Below are 20,955 nucleotides of genomic sequence, written 5' to 3' on the forward strand. Positions count from 1 at the left end.
AGGGGGTAGGTAGGGAGATGGGACACTTCAGATGCCACAGGTTGTGATACAGCCGTTGAAGTCAAATCTCTTGCTCTTCCCAACTATTCCCTCACCCTAGTCTGGCTACAGTGCCAGGACAGTGTCGTCAGCTGGGGCAATATAGCAGTGCAAATGTATATGTGTTCTTTGTTAACGCTGATGAAAGACACTATCCAAAAGCTCGGAAATGTTTTCAGTGTTATTTATGTGCTTGCACGTGATGAAAGACGTAGTGATTACCTTTACTCCTTCCATTATTTGTCTTCCACTTAAATCTTTACAGTATAATTTTAATTTTTTGACACTGATTACATTAATAATAATTTTCATAATTCATCTCCTATTGAATTCCTACACAGTTGGTATTATAATAATTTGGTTTCTGTGAATGTATTCTAATACTTACTCTTATTTTAATATTTACTGTCCTTGAGTTGTACTAGTTAAACATACTGTAACTAGTCCTTGAATGTATTTAAATTCTGTTGTCTTACAAAGGCAGGAGGTGGCCTGTAAACATGACTGCACTATGCACTTTACAGTAGTTTACATTAGCATCTGACCTCTTAGCTGCCACTAGTTTTAAATAGGACACTGAAAAACTGTGGTATACTAACAGATTGTTGTTAATTATTGAAGGACAGTTTGGTGAAGAGCTGACTAGAGAAAGAATAACAACTTGCAGCTGCTTCCACTTCTGCTTATGCTAATAGCAGTGGTGGTGATTTTATCCGCATTACGTTATGAGCATCACAACAATCCAGAAACTTCATAATTATTTCCTGAAATCTACTTATGGCAGCGAATCTATCTTTCATTAACCAGTGACATATGATATCTTCATCGTGTTTTTGTATAGTACAAGTGACTGAAGTGAATGCTTGTTAGTGTATCATTTTGCATTGTATTTACTTTATAATAAGTAAATTTGGATATTAAATGAGGAGCAGATAATGCTCCTTTTGGAAAACACTGCAAGTGTTGTCACTCTTTGTATGCACATCTGATGCTCAAATCTTTCTGAATTGTGATTTAATTGAACAAGCATCTGTGAAGCACTGAACTCACCTTTGGAAGTGTGTGTTTCAAATCCCTACCAAGCCATTCTGATTTTCTGCATTTTCCTTAAATCAACTAAGGCAAACTGTGGGGGTTGGTTTCTTTGGAAAGAATGCACTCCATTTTGTTATGATTAATCTTTAATAGCCTCTTTGTTAACTGAATGTTAAACTGTAATATTCCTTTGTTCTTCAACAATATTTTATGTCCATCCTTCATCTTTAGAAATATTTTCTTCCTGACACATCATGTAAGTGAAAAACTTGCTGATTATAAAATTTGAGAAACCACCTTTCTTTGATTGTCAACCAAACCCAGTGATGAAAAGTTTTCTACAACTCAAAAATCAAACTAAGGTAAATTACAAACATTTTATTACGTTTGTAAAAGATGACATTTACTGTTATTTACTTCTGAAGAAACATTTAGTGTCAGATGCCCAAGCTGTAACAATATGCAGGCTTTTCCTCAGTGTTTGATCGTGAAGCTGAGTCTTTCCTGCATTTTTAAAATTTTATTTTTTTCACGAGAAGAATAGTAGTTGTGACATAACACTGTCCCAAACTTAGACATGATCTGTGTCAACTTTACAACTTATTTTAAAATGTATTTACATGGACCTCACAAGAAAATAGTAATTAGTTAATGGTTCTATAATACCTATCTATTAGCATATTCAAAGATATAGTTTTTGGTGGAACCTAAACCAAAGTTGTAAATAATTTCATTTTGTATTCTGTGCTGTATAGAACCTCATACCCCGAACTCTGTCTTAAAAATTGGATAAAGCTGCACTATGCTCTGTTGGGTAATACACAAAAGCTTTATGGTGGAGGTAACTTAAGTAATGGAAGACATATTCTGTACCAAGCTGTTTTTCCAACAAATGAACTTTGTACATGAATGCGTCAGTCTAACCACGCATGTAAATCATCAGTAGATCCTCGCTTTGGAGTGACACAGTAGATCCTTGCTTTGGATTGACATGTGGGCTTTTAAGTTCCTTTTTTCATTTAAAGTGTGACTCCTCAGATTGGAAAATTGCATCATATTGCATGATGATAATACATACCACAATACTTAAACATCTCACTAAAAGCCTTTGAAATGGCAGTTATTGACATTATAGTGTCATACAAAATACCACAATTTACTTCATGTGCTCAGGATGCCTCAGGGGCAGACTATTCCACCCATCTGCCTGGGAGGTATGTTGTGAGTGCTCGTGGCTGAATGTGCCCCAGGGGGGACAGTTGAAGATAGTAAAGCAAAATGGGTATTTGTCTGTTATTTTTTATAGCTTATTTTTCCTGGGCATAGTCAGAACATTATATGACCGCACAGATAAGTCAATGAATACTAAACTTCCCCAGAGAGAGAGAGAGAGAGAGAGAGAGAGAGCGAGAGAGTCTGTTCAGTCTGAAATAGTAGCAAAATTTGTCACTAGTACAATATAACCTAATGCAAATCATGTAGATAAAGCCAGAGTTCAAAGAACGGCCACTGGAAGATTTGCTGATCACTGTTGAGGTAAACAAGCACGACCTGCAGCAAAACTGATGAGTATATCATTTGTTGTCAGCAGTACGATATTTGAGGTCATTCCACATGATAGGTTCACCATATTGGGGCCAGTCTGTGGAGGTAGGACTGCCTAGTAGCTTGATGCCAGTTTTTGAAGTGTTACCCAGAGGGAGCAAGTTTTCAGACTTTCCAGAAGGCTGCCCAAATTTCTGATGGGCCATGGAACAAGAGATAGCAAAAGTATAGTGAGATATAGAGAATAGATACAGTCTAAATTATTATGAAAGAAAATAGTGGAAAATCCTGGATGCAAGACAAGAAATGGTATTGTGAAAGACAACCTCTGAAGCATTGAGTAGCATTCAGGCACATAATAAGGTGAAAGTTAGCATAGCTCAGCTATTAAAGTTTGCGTTGTTCATCAGAATGCAATCTCTCTCTCTCTCACACACACACACACACACACACACACACACACACACATATGCTCACTTGCTACACCTGATTACATTTGGAAATATTTTTCTGTTTTTAAGTTCAACACCCTTTCGGTTATTTTTGAAATAGTCTTTCCTTTTTAATTATATGCTGCACAATTCCAAGATTTTCAAAGCTTTATTGCACAGTAGTCAGTTAATTTATCAGCTGCTCTGCAACATTTGTCACCTGATTTGTTCCTGTTTCCTTCCTCTTATTCTGTGTTTGCCGCAACACAGCAGGATTAGTTGATGTTGAACAGTTGCCCATATATGATCTGGCTGTTATATTTTAAATCTGTAGCTGTATCTCTTTCCGGATGTTGCTGTCAATTACGCTTATTAAAATTTTCTGGGTTATTATGCCTTAATCGAACGAATTTCTTTGAGAAACCCCACTTTTTGTTCTCTTCTGTGGATAAAAAATTCAGAGGGGGGGGGGGGGGGGGCGTTGGCACTTGGAGGGATGGGGGCGATGGTTCAAATCTCTGTTCAGCTATCTGGTTTGCTTATATGCTTGTCATCAGTAGATTGACATCCACCCATCTGTATTTGCAACAGAGACAGTACAGTATTGTTACCTTTACATGATTGATTTTGTTAACCAAATGTGCCTACAGGGGTATATATTATTAGGTCAGAAGACAAGTGAAGAATAACTTATTTCATTGGGTAACCCTGAACCCAGAAACATGTGAAAAACAGAATGAAGAATGCAGTAAGAATATCTCAATCATCAGTTGAACAATCACAAGAAGCAGGTCACATATAGTGCTAGGTCCTTCACTGGCTGGGTAACACAATATCTGATTATGCACATCATATTCAGACCCCCAGTGAGACAAACCTCCATCTGGACCCTTGCCTCCAGTGCTAATGTTTAAGACCAGTATGACACCCAGTGAAACACAACAAACACAAGGAAATGCAACACCCACCATTGCAGCTCTTATACCTGGGCTCTTACACGGTGACACCATCATCAAACGGAAACTCCCATGCATGATATAAAAACAGCAGGCATAGATACCAAAAATAGTTCAGAGCTAACATGGAGACTTCAAACCCAGATGTTGCACTGGACTGTATAAAACTACGGAGAGAGCTATGAATCACAAAATTAAAGTCTAGGGACATATTACAAACCACACAGAGACTTATCATAAGACTCAGTCGTTCAAAGGTCTGATCAGTATGCTTCCTGTTAACCGAACAGACGGAATGATATTAAGGGTTGAAAACCTGTCAACGGCTACACTAGAATTGTGTAATTTGCTATGAAGACCATGCACCAGAAGGTCTAAAGGCCTGAATTTAAATTTAGATCTACAAGAATCTGATAAGATATGACGGTCATCTGTACTTCAGTCCAGCAAAAACTGGGAAAGAATGTTATGTGTATACCAAATAGTCATGAGAACCTTGTAGTTAAATGCTCACCGGAAAATAATGTTTAATGCAGAAATCAGTGAGGTAAGACAGAACTACATGTGAACACGATGGCTCTCCAGGAGCCTTATTCTTGTGATGGTCACTTGTTACATACAAGACATCAGAGTAATAACAGGACACAGAAAATCTAAGACAACCATCATTATAAAGAACCAAAAGTGCCTATGAAACATATCTTGCACTTATGCACTCAACTCTTTGCCATGGCAGAATTAAAACAAGCCAGACAGGTATTGTTGATTACAACTCGGTACACAGATGAAGTTGAACCCTACACTAACATGATAGGGCGCAAAGGCTTTTTTGCTGAGGAAAAAAATGCCTAGTTATAATGGCAGATGTCAATGCCCATTCCAAGATAAGGACATGAGATAAACTTAACCTATACATCACAAACAATGAGGGACACTCACTAACATATAATGGTGTAGCAGAGTTTCACAGTAATGTAAATGCAACTGTATTAAAGAGAAAAACCCTCGATGTAATACTAACATGGGAAGTTATACCAAATGTGATGCTCTGTGAACAAATCGCAATTCACAGAATTACCATATCAGAAAGGTACACACAATGAAATACAGATAGGTGCCTCCTGCTATGTAAAGCAATGTAGAACAAACATTGAGACATAATTGAACAGTATCATCTAGATAACATACGTGGAAGCATAGTCTTCAAACTCTCTGCAATTGCTGATACCATAGGAAAAGCCAAAAACAAGCAATTAACACACAATAACTGCAAGAGACAGGGAAAACAGACTACAGCAATATAGGGGCAGGGAAACAAGGTATCAGACAATTTTATTAACCACTAAAAAACAACATTGGCTGAATTCGTACTGTAACAGGTCAAATGTTGTTCTTCCGCTGTAGTAGAGGTTAGGATGGCAAAGCTGCACCTTATGCAGGTATTTTAGGTTGGAACAGCAGACTTGGAGGACAGTAGCCAATCAGCCGGATGTCACAAACTGAGTAGAATACTTGTGTTAACCACATGATTTTCTGTACATTATCTGAGAAGAGTATGCACCCAAGACTTGTGAGCACAGTCTGGTGTTGACCTGTGAACCATGCAGAACAAGGCAGGGATGGCATATTGCAGAGCTCACTCTACGGTGTTTGACCTGGGCGGCAGTGCTGGGCTGGCAATGGCTTGTGCTAGTGCTGCAAGGCAGAGAGAGAGAGAGAGAGAGAGAGAGAGAGAGAGAGAGAGTAGTGGGTCATCTTTCCAGAACTGCTCTGCAAACAAAAGTTTTAAATTCTCTTTCATAGCACTTACTTGCTGCAGTTTTGCCTTGAAAATGACAGAGTTGTCACCTGGTCAGAATATGGGTGGTTGTCAATGATATCACCCAAGTACATTCTTGTAAGTTATTTGAAAACTGATTATTTGATGGAGAAAACATAGAATTAATGTCTCACCGCCTGTACTCACTTGACCTACCACGTTACAACTTCTTTTCGTTCCCGTATGTCAAATAAAAAGTGCACGGACAGTGATTTTCATCATCTCGAGACCCTTTTGAATCCTTACAAAATCATGTTTTTTATCTATCAACATCATATTGGACAAAATTTTTCCAAAATTGGTTGGTAAATCCTATGCAGAAACGCGTTATCCTTGCATTGTTTTTGTAAAAAGTTAAAAAGAAGGCCCTTGTATTATTTCCATTAATCTGAAAAATCCAGGCAGTCATTTATTTTGCACTCAGTCTCTCATGATTTTTGTATCCGGTATTTCATGGAGAGAAATATTTGGTTTCAGCTTTCTTCTTATGGGTTCACTGTTTAATAATCTCAGCAGTTTTTAGTCTTTTACGTGTTTCTTGAGAAATTAATGTCTGAAATTATTTATTTGTTCTGTTACTTATAAAAAGCACAGTGCCAATCTTAAAACTGATTTATACCAGTCAAACAAAAATAAATATTGTAAATGTAAAACAGGGAATGCATGTTGACACCAACATGAAAGAACAATCTTGAAGATATACTTTTAACTTGACAATGAAGACTTATTGCTATGTTACACAAAAATGCACTTGTAAATCCACAGTAATAGATGTGACTGGTATCAATTAAATTATAAATAATAAATAAGAAACTAATGTTAATAGTTCCCACTAATGTCCAATGATTGTTGTATAATTTTCTTTGTACTTGTAGAAATTAAATACATACATTCTCAATTATTCATTACATGGTTGTTCTTTTAAGAGATCGTGGAACTATTAATGTTAATGCAAGTTTTTGTTTCAGGTTCTGTGTATTTTGATGTTAAGAGCTTACCAGGTTATGGTAAACTTGTTCAGGTTGTTATTGATGAAGCAGAAGAGATTTCTAATGCTATGGAGAAGAGGTCTCCTCAGGACTTTGCTTTATGGAAAGGGTCAAAGGAATATGAACCCTTCTGGCTAGCACCATGGGGAAAAGGCCGACCTGGTTGGCATATCGAATGTTCAGCAATTGCAAGGTACTCTTATACTATACTTATCATTTGATCTGACTATAATATACTGTACTGCTCGGGTTAAGACAAAACAGTAGGGAAAGTTGTAGTAAAGGTCTTGAATCGAATTACACACCAATAAGTGGCTTCCAGATGTTCAGAGCAACTTTATATTGTTTACATCTAATGAACACATTTTGAATTGCTTTTGAATATGCAACATAAAGCTGTGGAGTCTGAATGGGTCATGGTAGAGGTGCCGAAACATTCTGTTATGGATCGGGGTTTGGTACACATGGATAAAACAACAGTCAAGTAGACTGGAAGTTGTTGTTGTGGTCTTCAGTCCTGAGACTGGTTTGATGCAGCTCTCCATGCTACTCTATCCTGTGCAAGCATCTTCATCTCCCAGTACCTACTGCAACCTACATCCTTCTGAATCTGCTTAGTGTATTCATCTCTTAGTCTCACTCTACAATTTTTACCCTCCACGCTGCCCTCCAATACTAAATTGGTGATCCCTTGATGCCTCAGCATGTCCTACCAACCGATACCTTCTTCTAGTCAAGTTGTGCCACAAACTTCTCTTCTCCCCAATCCTGTTCAGTACTTCCTCATTAGTTATGTGATCTACCCACCTAATTTTCAGCGTTCTTCTGTAGCACCACATTTCAAAAGCTTCTATTCTCTTCTTGTCCAAACTATTTATCGTCCATGTTTCACTTCCATACATGGCTACACCCCATACAAATACTTTCAGAAATGACTTCCTGACACTTAAATCTATACTCGATGTTAACAAATTTCTCTTCTTCAGAAACTCTTTCCTTGCCATTGCCAGTCTACGGTTTATATCCTCTCGACTTCGACCATCATCAGTTATTTTGCTCCCCAAATAGCAAAATTCCTTTACTACTTTAAGTGTCTCATTTCCTAATCTAATTCCCTCAGCATCACCCGATTTAATTCGACTACATTCCATTATCCTCGTTTTGCTTTTGTTGATGTTCATCTTATACTCTCCTTTCAAGACACTATCCATTCCATTCAACTGCTCTTCCAAGTCTTTTACTGTCTCTGACGGAATTACAATGTCATCGGCGAACCTCAAAATTTTTATTTCTTCTCCATGGATTTTAATACCTACTCTGAATTTTTCTTTTGTTTCCTTCACTGCTTGCTCAGTATACAGATTGAATAACATCGGGGAGAGACTACAACCCTGTCTCACTCCCTTCCCAACCACTGCTTCCCTTTCATGTCCCTCGACTCTTATAACTGCCATCTGGTTTCTGTACAAATTGTAAATAGCCTTTCGCTCCCTGTGTTTTACCCCTGCCACCTTCAGAATTTGAAAGAGTGTATTCCAGTCAACACTGTCAAAAGCTTTCTCTAAGTCTACAAATGCTAGAAACGTAGGTTTGCCTTTATACACCCTTCTTTCGTGATTCTTGAACCAAGTGTTAGCTATGATTAAGTTGTGCTCTGTGCAAAATTCTACCAGGCGGCTTCCTCTTTCATTTCTTAGCCCCAATCCATATTCACATACTATGTTTCCTGCTCTCCCTTTTCCTACTGCCGAATTCCAGTCACCCATGACTATTAAATTTTCGTCTCCCTTCACAATCTGAATAATTTCTTTTATTTCATCATACATCTCTTCAATTTCTTCGTCATCTGCAGAGCTAGTTGGCATATAAACTTGTACTGCTGTAGTAGGTGTGGGCTTTGTATCTATCTTGGCCACAATAATGCGTTCACTATGCTGTTTGTAGTAGCTTACCCGCACTCCTATTTTTTTATTCTTTATTAAACCTACTCCTGCATTACCCCTATTTGATTTTGTGTTTATAACCTTGTAGTCACCTGACCAGAAATCTTGTTCCTCCTTCCACTGAACTTCACTAATTCCCACTATATCTAACTTTAACCTATCCATTTCCCTTTTTAAATTTTCTAACCTACTTGCCCGATTAAGGGATCTGACATTCCACGCTCCGATCCGTAGAACGCCAGTTTTCTTTATCCTGATAACGACATCCTCCTGAGTAGTCCCCGCCCGGAGATCCGAATGGGGGACTATTTTACCTCCGGAATATTTTACCCTAGAGGACACCATCATCATTTAACCATACAGTAAAGCTGCATGCCCTCGGGAAAAATTACGGCCGTAGTTTCCCCGTTCGCAGTACCAGCACAGCAAGACCATTTTGGTTAGTGTTACAAGGCCAGATCAGTCAATCATCCAGACTGTTGCCCTTGCAACTACTGAAAAGTTTGCTGCCCCTCTTCAGGAACCACACGTTTGTCTGGCCTCTCAACAGATACCCCTCTGTTATGGTTGCACCTACGGTATGGCTCTCTGTATCACTGAGGCACGCAAGCCTCCCCACCAACGGCAAGATCCATGGTTCATGGGGGGGAGACTGGAAGTAATAACGCATTTATTCAGGGTACAGTTACAGGAAGAGAGAAGACTAGCAGGTAACTGTACAGTTCAATATGGGTTACAGGAAGAGAGAACACTAAGCAAGTAACCATGTAGGGAGTTACTAAAGGAGATAACACCAGGCAGGTAACTTGTTGAAGGAGCATGATGGAGCCTTAGGAGTGCGACGTAGAACGGGGCGTAGGTCTGTGAGTTGGTTTCCGCTGAGGGAAGGATTCATCAGTTTGGCAGATGTCAGCACTGGTCAGGAGTTACTCCAGGTGAGTAACTGCAGAGTGGTCAGTGCAATGGCCCATCATAACTCCCGGCATAGCCTGTTCTTGGAGGCAGTGTCCTGGCCTAGGTACTGCTGAGACAGCAGTATACAGCTCAGACTATTTTCAGGCGCATGACTTGTGAACAGAAATAGTTCCATGCTGGCTGCACCTGCAGTCGTCAAAATGAATCCCATCAGGCGGTGAGAGTAGCGCCTTCAGTGGTGGCGTCTTGAGTTCCTGGTGATAATAAACCACATTGTATTTGTTGTTGTGCTGGCTGCTCCCTGGAACTGGTATCATCAAGCTGGTGTACCCCTTCCATCTTGTGGGGAGAAAGAGACGGTTGCACCCACCGGATGCTGGACAGAGGAGTGTCAACAGGTTTCTACAATGGGAGTAGTGCCGCCTCCTACATGATGTGGGATGTCCGATTGTGTCTGGGGAGCCAATGACGGTCATAGCCCTGACCCCAGAACTGCTACCTGAGGTTGAGAGATGTCATGATGTGGATGTTGTGGAAAGCCCAGGTGTGACAGCAGGCAATGGAGCGACCAAGAATGGGTGCAACTTAAAAAAGAAACATATTAAGACTAGGATGTTGCAGGACTGATGACATAGAGCAGTCAGGAAGGAATGTAGAAATGAAAAAGGTGGAGCACTGGAGGAATCAGTTGAGTGTGAAGCTGCCAGAGGATCCAATATGGAGAAAGCATGGTAGGGAAAGGGCATGCACACTGGAAGAATGCTTCATTGCATGTATGCCACTCTGGTATGCATGAGAGAGCACGGGAAGGAAGAGAGTAGAATGCCAGAGAAAGCAGTCTGTTGAGAAAAGAAAGGCAGAGCTCCAGAGCATGCATAAGAGCCCGGAAGGGAATAATGGGATAAGGAATGGGGAATGAATGGTCCTGTGGAGCTGAGGTAGCCAGTAGGATGATGACGGTGAACCAGACTCATCGCAGGCTGGCGGAGCTGTGGGTACCAGATGACCCTGTAGGCCAGAAGACCCCAGAGGCCGGATTACACCAGAGATGGATGGAGGGTGACTGCAAAGGGTCTGATGCAGCAGAATTGAGCTGGAGCCCCTTGGCCAGCTGATGTCTATAGCTGTGCCACCCTCGAGATGAGGGCCTGCTATGGCTGTGACATGCATGTGCAACAGGAAGCAGCATCATGTAGCGCAAGGAGGGCTGAAGGTGAATGTGGGACAGATCTCGATGCTGCTGGAATGTACTCCAATCCTGTCTCCCAGAAGATGGAGGACATCAAGAGTAACAGGTGTGAAGATAATTCAGAAAAGGCACAAGAGATTAGAAGCCATACTAGATCAAGGGAGAAAAACGGAGACAGACCAGAGGCAAACAGAGAGCTTGGTGTGAATAACTGATAAGAACCGAAAAAGGCAGCACTAGAGCCAAACAGGCAAAAGTTGGCAGACTTAGTCAGCTAGTAGAATCTTCACTAAGCACAACTGAGGGTGAAAATGAAACATATCATCACCAAACCATGTAAGGGATGAGTCTTGTAGAAGCAGCACTGGAGCTAGTGAAAAATTCACGATCACACCGCTAGTTTTTCTGTCTGAAGCATTACCACTCTCAAGAAGGTAGTATGCATGGCTATAATGTTCTAATGCAGCAGGAAGCAGCATTGGGTGGCTGGAGAGGGTGGCAACTGGATGGCAGATGAGACTGGGATGCTAGGATTGTCACCAGTTGTGTTACGTGGACAAAAATGGAGCAAAGAATTTGGTGACCCTTGGTGACAACAATGAAATGGACAGAGCACCATGGAAACTGCGTTGCCAATAATGAAAAGAGATGTCAAAAAGAAGAGTTTTATCCTAAGTGCCCATCTGTTACAGTGGACAAGCGTACAAGCCTGTGAGAGTGATCCAAACTTTATCCTCATTGCCAATCTTCAAAACAGTGACTCCATCGGTAAAAGATCACCCATGGCTGCAACCTGTAGAGCAACAGAAAGCAGCATCGGAGCAGGGAGGCAGTGGCCAGATGGTGAATGAGAGGAGAATGCTGTGGGGCTGTAACTATCCTCGTCACCAATCTACTATGGACTGGGTTTCAGTACATACAGATTAAACACCAATCAAGTAGACTGGAAGTAATAACACATTTATTCAGGATACAGTTACAGAAAGAGATCACACTGAGTGAGTAACAACACAGAGAGCTATGAAAGGAGGTAAAATAATGCCAGTAACTCTGTTGAAGGAGTGTGATGGTGCCCTAGCTGTGAGGCATAGCATGGGCCTAGTTCTGCAAGTTGGTGTCCACTGAGAGAAGGATTCATCAGATCAGCGGAGGTCTGTGCTGGTCAAGATTTACTCTGAATGAGGAACCACAGAGCAGTTGGTGCAATTGCTCAGCGTAACTCGTAGTGAAGATTGGCATAATGAAGATTGGCTTCTTGGAGGCCATGCGCTGGCCTAAGTACTGCTGAGTCAGTGTAAGCTATTTTCACACACATGATTTGTGGAGGGAAATAGTCCCAAGGTGGCTACACCTGTTGTCATCGACAGGATCGTCACAAGGTGCCAAAAGCAGTGCCTGATGTGGTGGTGTCCTTCACTCCCGGCGATAACAAGCCGCATTGTATGTGTTGTTGTTGTTGTTGTGCTAGGAACTGTTATCATCGAGCTGGCTTGCCAATGCCTGTGCAGGAAGTGGATGATGCCTAAAGCTTAGGCCAGCTATGAGACACGGGTGTGCATGAGTTGCAGTACGGTTGTAGTGCAGATGTGAATACTGCATACCTTCTTCCTTGGGGAGAAGGTGGTGGAGCCACCGTAGCGTATGTAGCAGCAATGCATCATTGGAGTCAATACCTGCCAGTATAGTCATTGTTTGCCAATGCCTACTGTATGGCCATGGGCAATAGTCAAATGAAAAGTGTCATTGCCTATCATGATGTCAGAATATAATTATGTACCAGATATGTTTCTGATAGGTCTCTAAGCTTCAGTGGTACACAGGGAAAGAAGACTCATCCATATGTCTATCAGTATCAGAGTACTGGAAGAATCAACTTGTCTATGGTTATGAAGTTGTTTGCACTATGGAGGAATTGAACCACATAGATTGGCCACGTGATGCATAATACCAGTTGTTTCAAGCTTATGGGAAGATTGTAATATGAATCTCACAGTGTAAATCTATGAAGGTTCTTACAGGGCTGCTGGTTTTTCCCAGAATTAATAAATTAACTCATTTAGCGTAATGCTTGGTGCAAAAATTTTGTCATTGATGCAGGTTGGGTGACTTACACATCTGATGTTTTAAGTGTAGCTGGGTCTCAGGTGTCTTCAATGTAACAGTTTTGTATAGGTGTATGTAATGAGTGTATGTATAGTGCTGTCTTTGTATTATTGGTAATGAGAGAAGGGAGAGGGTGAAACAAGGGCCGGCCGCGGTGGTCTCGCGGTTCTAGGCGCGCAGTCCAGAACCGCGCGACTGCTACGGTCACAGGTTCGAATCCTGCCTCGGGCATGGATGTGTGTGATGTCCTTAGGTTAGTTAGGTTTAAGTAGTTCTAAGTTCTAGGGGACTGATGACCACAGCTGTTAAGTCCCATAGTGCTCAGAGCCATTTGAAACAAGGTGCTGGCACATAGCCTACTCATCTCACAACCAAGCCAAATGTCCCCAGCTGATAGCTGGATCTCTGACAATGGTGTCACATGCCCTCACTCCATAAGACACTGTAGAGAGGTTTGGAATTAAACACAGGACTTCGACATAAAGTCTCATGATCAGGAAGTCTATACCATCACCTCTCCTCCTTTTGCCAGCCAAAAATTAGTGATGAAATTTTTTTCACCACCCTGTTTCAAACCAGCTACCTCATAGTCAGGAGAAACTGCACAAGAGTGCATTTATAACCTGAGCTACAGGTTTCAAGGGCAGAGTGAAAAAAGGGCCAAGGCAAGTGCTCAGGGAAAAAAAACCTCTGCAATAGTCTGGACGGGGTAATAAGAGCAGTAGCAGATTACTTGCTGCCTGTGACAGATCATGCAAGGGTAGGTTATGTTAGTAGTGGGTATCATGCATCAATACTGTGTCAGAGCTAAAGTTTGTTATTGTAAAAGCAATCCAGTGCAGTGTGCTGTGGTGAGTCTTCTTCTGTGCCATGTTGGTGGAAACTTGGCATAACATCAAGCTGCTATTGATCTGTGGCAGATCGCTGATGTTTGGCATCTTCTGTTTACTGTATGGTGCAATTCTGCTGCAGTTTTTCCTCGAGCTGGGCCGCATGGTTTCTGTTGGGATGTCTATGACAACCTTTTGCACATTGGTGATGAATGCTGCCTTCCTTTCTTCAATCTTGGCACTGTCTGTCCCCTTAGCTGTCGGCTTCACTGCCATTGCCACAGGGATGAAGGACATCTTCATGGTGCTGTTCTCCTGCAACACTGCTGGCATGGTCACAGGGGCAGGCACACTAGGAATCTTCTGCTTGTAGGCGGTATTCTACATAGGTGCAGGAGTGGTCATCGGGGTTGGCATCCCTGTTGCTGAACATAGGCATTGGTCAAACACTGTACACAGTCACCTCAAGGTCTCCTCATTCTCTACAGAGGTAGCTCTCTCTGCTGCCATGAGGGCCACTGTGGCTTCCTCCATGGCGGTGCGGAAGTTGATGCTGCTGTTCTTCTCAGGGGTGTGAGCTACATTTCAACCATCCGCCTTGGCGGTCATCCCCGCGGCTGGCAGGGGGAGCTGCTTCTGCACTGTCCCTCAGCTGTGCCGGGCTGGTTTGTGCCCATCGTCAGTGCCATCATCGTTGTCTTCTTCTTCTCTGCTGCATTGCCGCAGCCACCTCACTGCCTTTGACACAGTTGTGGCTTGAAAAAGCCTACCAGCTGTGCCAGCTGGTGACTTTTAATTCACCACACCGGGTGCAAGTCGACAGAACTCCCCTGCTGCACTTGTAGGTGCAGCTGTCATGCTCCCCAGAGCACTTGACGCACCGCGCTGCATTGTGGCACTACTTGGTGATATTGCCCTCAAGCTAGCACTTGGGCTGAGGGTCCATGCCAGACAGGAGAGCTTCTACCATAACAAGGAAGTCCAACAGGTTATGTAACAGGAAGCTGTCACCCGCGCCATCGGCTGTTTGCACGGTCACGGCATAGAGTAGCAGTCTCCTCCTGTTCGGCCAGTTATGCAACCTTGCGGTCGCATTATGAGACTGGCATGCAGCAGCCCTTCTTAGAGCACTGCCTCATTGCAGCACCTAGGTAGCCACCTAAGAAATGCCTTGGTCATCTTCATTCTTCCGGGGGAAGGCATCTTCTCACACTTCGGTGGCGGCCACAGCACTCTTTATCACCCTTTTGTGGGCCGTGTTCGCTGCCAGCACAGAGATCAGTGAGCCTGAATCGCCAGTCTTGTAGACCACCTTGTTCTTGGCACAACTTGTAATTAAGTCAAACAGCGCTTTCCACATGCCTCTATATTTGACATACAAATGGGGGACATACTATCACTTGTTTTCGTGAGTCTTCTCCCCTCACTGAATCAGTGCCACTTTAAATAGTGTACTGTGGAGCTAGACTCATACCTGTCCCACAAGTTCAGCCTTGTGCAGAAAAGAAACCTCTGAAACCATGTGAGAATGCAGTGTATGTGGATTTCACTGATGAAATCTTCTTGTCTTGTGCTCCGAGTCACAGCGTCATTTTGGAGCAGTTTTTCAACAATTTCCTACTCATCCAATTCAGATTTTTAAAATAATGGTTTACTTACAGTAACATGTGTTACTCATTCTCTAAGAAGATTACATCCTGTGTTCTTCATGGTTTATAGGAAATGAGTAAATGTTTGCTTGTTCTGTGGGGAAGAAGGTGTGGGTGCTGAGAATCAGCCGAGATTTTGGCCAGGTTATTATGGAAATGAAGGATGTGTTGCAAGTTGTTGTTTACAAAATCTGGCACTGTGGGGAAGAACACGGGTGGCACAGATTGTGAAGCAGCAGCTGGAATAGAGCATATTGTCCTCAGCAATGTGTTCCATTACTGGTTGGTTAACTCTGTTCTTAGGCACAACTTATGAGTGACCATTCACTCAGTTGCGTAATTGACTGGTGGTCACGTCCACTCAAAATGCTATGCAGGAATTGTAGCAGAGCACCAGCATGACGTAGCTGGCTTCACAATGGGCCCTGCCCTTAGTGGGATAGGATGAGCCTATGATAGGCCTGGAGTTAAATGTGCTGGGTGGGTGAATCAGGCAGGCCTTGCATGTAGGTCTTCTATGGGGGTATGACCCATGTGACAAGGGACTGGGAGTAGGTGTGGCATAGGAATGGACCAGGATATTGCATAGGTTGGGTAGATAGCAGAATACCACTTTAGAAGGGATGGGAAGGATTGTGGCAAGGATGTCCCTCATTTCCAGGCAGAATGATAGACAACCAAAACCCTGATGAAAGACATGATTCAGTTGTCCCAGTCTGGGGTGATATTGAGTGATGAGGAGGGCGCTACTTAGTAGCTGGTCCTTAGGTGTGGTTGGAGGGTTAGAGTTGTGTGATCATAAGGTGCAGAAAATCTACACTCCTGGAAATTGAAATAAGAACACCGTGAATTCATTGTCCCAGGAAGGGGAAACTTTATTGACACATTCCTGGGGTCAGATACATCACATGATCACACTGACAGAACCACAGGCACATAGACACAGGCAACAGAGCATGCACAATGTCGGCACTAGTACAGTGTATATCCACCTTTCGCAGCAATGCAGGCTGCTATTCTCCCATGGAGACGATCGTAGAGATGCTGGATGTAGTCCTGTGGAATGGCTTGCCATGCCATTTCCACCTGGCGCCTCAGTTGGACCAGCGTTCGTGCTGGACGTGCAGACCGCGTGAGACGACGCTTCATCCAGTCCCAAACATGCTCAATGGAGGACAGATCCGGAGATCTTGCTGGCCAGGGTAGTTGACTTACACCTTCTAGAGCACGTTGGGTGGCACGGGATACATGCGGACGTGCATTGTCCTGTTGGAACAGCAAGTTCCCTTGCCGGTCTAGGAATGGTAGAACGATGGGTTCGATGACGGTTTGGATGTACCGTGCACTATTCAGTGTCCCCTCGACGATCACCAGTGGTGTACGGCCAGTGTAGGAGATCGCTCCCTACACCATGATGCCGGGTGTTGGCCCTGTGTGCCTCGGTCGTATGCAGTCCTGATTGTGGCGCTCACCTGCACGGCGCCAAACACGCATACGACCATCATTGGCACCAAGGCAGAAGCGACTCTCATCGCTGAAGACGACACGTCTCCATTCGTCCCTCCATTCATGCCTGTCGCGACACCACTGGAGGCGGGCTGCACGATGTTGGGGCGTGAGCGGAAGACGGCCTAACGGTGTGCGGGACCGTAGCCCAGCTTCATGGAGACGGTTGCGAATGGTCCTCGCCGATACCCCAGGAGCAACAGTGTCCCTAATTTTCTGGGAAGTGGCGGTGCGGTCCCCTACGGCACTGCGTAGGATCCTACGGTCTTGGCGTGCATCCGTGCGTCGCTGCGGTCCGGTCCCAGGTCGACGGGCACGTGCACCTTCCGCCGACCACTGGCAACAACATCGATGTACTGTGGAGACCTCACGCCCCACGTGTTGAGCAATTCGGCGGTACGTCCACCCGGCCTCCCGCATGCCCACTATACGCCCTCGCTCAAAGTCCGTCAACTGCACATACGGTTCACGTCCACGCTGTCGCGGCATGCTACCAGTGTTAAAGACTGCGATGGAGCTCCGTATGCCACGGAAAACTGGCTGACACTGACGGCGGCGGTGCACAAATGCTGCGCAGCTAGCGCCATTCGACGGCCAACACCGCGGTTCCTGGTGTGTCCGCTGTGCCGTGCGTGTGATCATTGCTTGTACAGCCCTCTCGCAGTGTCCGGAGCAAGTATGGTGGGTCTGACACACAGGTGTCAATGTGTTCTTTTTTCCATTTCCAGGAGTGTATTTATGGACTAGCTTTTGATGGTATTGTCTGTAATGAGACCTTCATCATACTGGGTATGGGAATTTTCATCACGGCAGATGGGTTGTTCACACATGCTCAGACTATACGGAAGTGAATTTTTGGTGTGGAAGGTTTGACAGCTATCAAAATGCAGATACTGTTGATGTTTACTGGGCTTGATGGGAACAGAGGTATGGATGGAAGCATCAGAGAGGTAGAGGCCAGTGTCCAGCAAGGTACACTTCTGTTTGAGGAGGACCAGGTCAAGCAAAAGGGAGAGTAGTGATAGATGCTGTGTAGCAATGAGGATTGGGTGTCTTGGTTTTGGGTCCAGATCATGAAGATATCATCAGTAAACTTGAACAAGGCTAGGAAGGTTTCCTCTAGATGGCTCATAAACAGATTGGCGTAGGAGATTGCCATGCAGATCTCCATGGCCATGCCACAGATTTATGTATATCTTCACTACAAAGGAGCATTAGTTATATGATGAGAATACAATTAGTTAAATGCATAAGGAGTGATGTGGTGAGTTTGGTGGGATATCACTGGCTGGTCACAGTCTGGTAAATCCTGCATTTGGCTCAGCTGCTTCCGGAGTCTGCCTCAGGGTCATTCTTCCAGTTCATCAGCTGGTTCAGTAGCTGGTCTGTTTGCTCAAATAAATTAAGTCTCCAACTCAATATTTTGGTATAACTACTCTGTGTTCATGTTGAGTGGCCTGCTGGAGAAACGACTCATGGTATTGAGCCTTTACGTACTTTCATACTTCATATAGTTTGCTGTCTAAGTCTCTGGCGTGTTCATTGCTGCTGCCCCTTGCTGACATTGCAAAATTAATCGGCAAAATCTTTCATCCGCAATAAGTGGTTCCGTAAGAGCTGAGCCGCATGCTGGTGTGGACCTTCAGGCAGTGAGCACTGAGCATATATCATATACAAGGTGATCAGAAACAGTCTGAAAAGCTTATAAAGGTATTTGCAGGGTAGGTTGTGCTGAGACATAATTGTTAAGAAAAAAATTGATATGTTGCTCTGTTTCAGAGTTAGTTAGCACTGAAGTTAGTAGCTGATCAGGCCATTGGTTGCACATATTCAAGTGGCCTGCCAGATACAATTAGAATCAGTTGTACTCATAGCATAGATGATAACGTATGAAATTGCTCAGCATTTGGCTTGAGTTTGGTCCTTACTACCATCTCATGTCCAATTTTTGTATCACTATCGTGTTCAGTTTTAGGAAACCAAACGAAGAATGTTTGGTGAAAAAGTGTCCAGTGGGCCGCTTGAAGTTACACATACAATGGTCTGTTGATTGGCTAACTTCAATGCTAATTAACTTGGAAATGACACAGTGTATTGAATTATTTCTTAATAATTATTTCTCAGCACAACTTACCCTACAACATCCTTACCAGCTTGTCAGACTGTTTCTGAACACCCTGTATATGTGTCCCATGAGTCATGCTTACTAATAGCCACTGGCGGCTCGTGCAAAATTATACCAGTGTGCTACAATGTGATGGTCTATAGTATTTTGACTTACAATGGTAGTAATCAGAATTAAATTTATTATATTAATTTTGTGTGTATAAACTGAACTGTTTAAATATATTTAAATTTTATAATTAATAGTTTAACATTGTGAGGAATAAAATAAAATCGGGGGAAAAAAGGTTGGTATCTACAGGAATCAAACCCATGTCAGTAAATTACCATTCTATGCTTCAGACCACTTGCCCACAGTGGAGTCATGATAATGCTGCTTTAAAAATCCCTATTACTCTATACTTGCACAATATGCTACATGCTATTTCGAATAAAAGTGCTGACTGTTTGAATTCAGTAATCAGTGACAAATAATTGACTTCAGATTAAATATTTGTTCAGAATATGATCTGCTCTTCCTAAAACCCGGTTGATATTCACATAAATTACTCTCCATTGTTGCTTCAAGTCTGTTTTGTATAATCTTGAAAAATGATGATGTAGTGAATGCACCAATGAAATGAAACCTTTTCACTCTCCTGGGAGTTTTTCTGTTTTCCAAGTTTGCTCAAAGATTAATTTTAGCTCTTTTTTTAGTAGAAGCTATTTCAAATGTTTTGTTGTAATAGTGTTCTCCACTAGCTTTACAAAGTTTTAATAACTTCTCTAATTTCTTTGGTAGATTTTCATGAGTTTTGAGCATTCAAGCTCAAGGATTGGTTCTGGTCAATTAAGATGCTGATCAAAATATTTTGCAAATATTTCAAAACTTTTGGTGTTATGTAAGCCAAACCACTGAGCCTCGTCCCATGCCCCTCTGTTGTTAGATTTATATTTGAAGTTCATCTACCTAACTCTTTAAATTTCACTTTCCCTCCAAAGATCTTCTGGAAGAGGGTGTCTTTAGCAGATCATTTACAGAAAACTCTTTCATACCAAATTTTCTTATACTCACATGTTTTATCACCATCTAGCCTATAGCCCTTTGACTTATGAGGGTAGTAATCGTAACTGAATCAAATATATTAATTTTACATATGTAAACTGAATTGTTATTTTTAAATTAATAGTTTAATATTTCTGGTAATAAAAAGAAAAAAGTTGGTATCAGTAGGAATCGAAATTCACAAATTACGTCTTTGCTCTACACCATTTGCCCACAGTGCCGTCATGACATCTTCTCCTTAAAAAGTCGTTATACTCTATGTTTGCACAATACACTACATGTAATTTCAAAGAAAAATACTGGCCTGGTGCTGTGAGTAACGTAACACATGTAGTACCAGAATGGATGATGTCACATCAGAGCATGCTTGGCAGAAAACAGACAGTTGCGTTGCTTCTCTGAGTTGATCATAGCGCAGCTGATCATTATTTCAGCACTCAACACTGGTTTCCACTTATCACGAAGAGAGCACTACAAAACATGTTTTGTCTGTTTTATTTTCATACCAGCACGCGTTCAAAGGGAGATGCCACAATTTTAGTGCCATTTCCATCTCGAATTCGAAGTGAAATGGCATAATTTTAGTACAGTATTTATAGTTTGCTGTAGCACATTATCACATGATAACCAGCCGCCACTGCTGCCAACTTAGTGATGTCATGATTGTTCAATGAACACTTTCCACCTGTGATGCCCCTCCAGATGATCTGGAATCATCCTTAGCTTATCAATTTCCAGCAATATGCATACTTTGGTAGTAATTTCGAAACAAAATTTGTTGTTTATGTAGTTGATGTGAGGTAGTGTGGCTTACTATGAACACTCCAAACTTTTAAT

The 20,955-nt window shown here is 42.5% G+C and overlaps 1 protein-coding gene across 2 annotated transcripts in view; it reads left to right on the plus strand.

The window, feature by feature from the left end:
- The window catches only part of LOC124721651 (cysteine--tRNA ligase, mitochondrial), a 99,312-nt gene that overhangs the window by 25,089 nt on the left and 53,268 nt on the right, over nucleotides 1-20,955 (plus strand). For both annotated transcript variants that reach the window (XM_047246717.1, XM_047246718.1), the window contains one exon: nucleotides 6,794-7,007. In XM_047246717.1, the coding sequence (XP_047102673.1) occupies nucleotides 6,794-7,007 (214 nt within the window). The remainder of the gene's footprint in view (nucleotides 1-6,793; nucleotides 7,008-20,955) is intronic.

The sequence above is a fragment of the Schistocerca piceifrons genome, chromosome X (assembly GCF_021461385.2).
Source record: "Schistocerca piceifrons isolate TAMUIC-IGC-003096 chromosome X, iqSchPice1.1, whole genome shotgun sequence".
NCBI lineage: Eukaryota > Metazoa > Arthropoda > Insecta > Orthoptera > Acrididae > Schistocerca > Schistocerca piceifrons.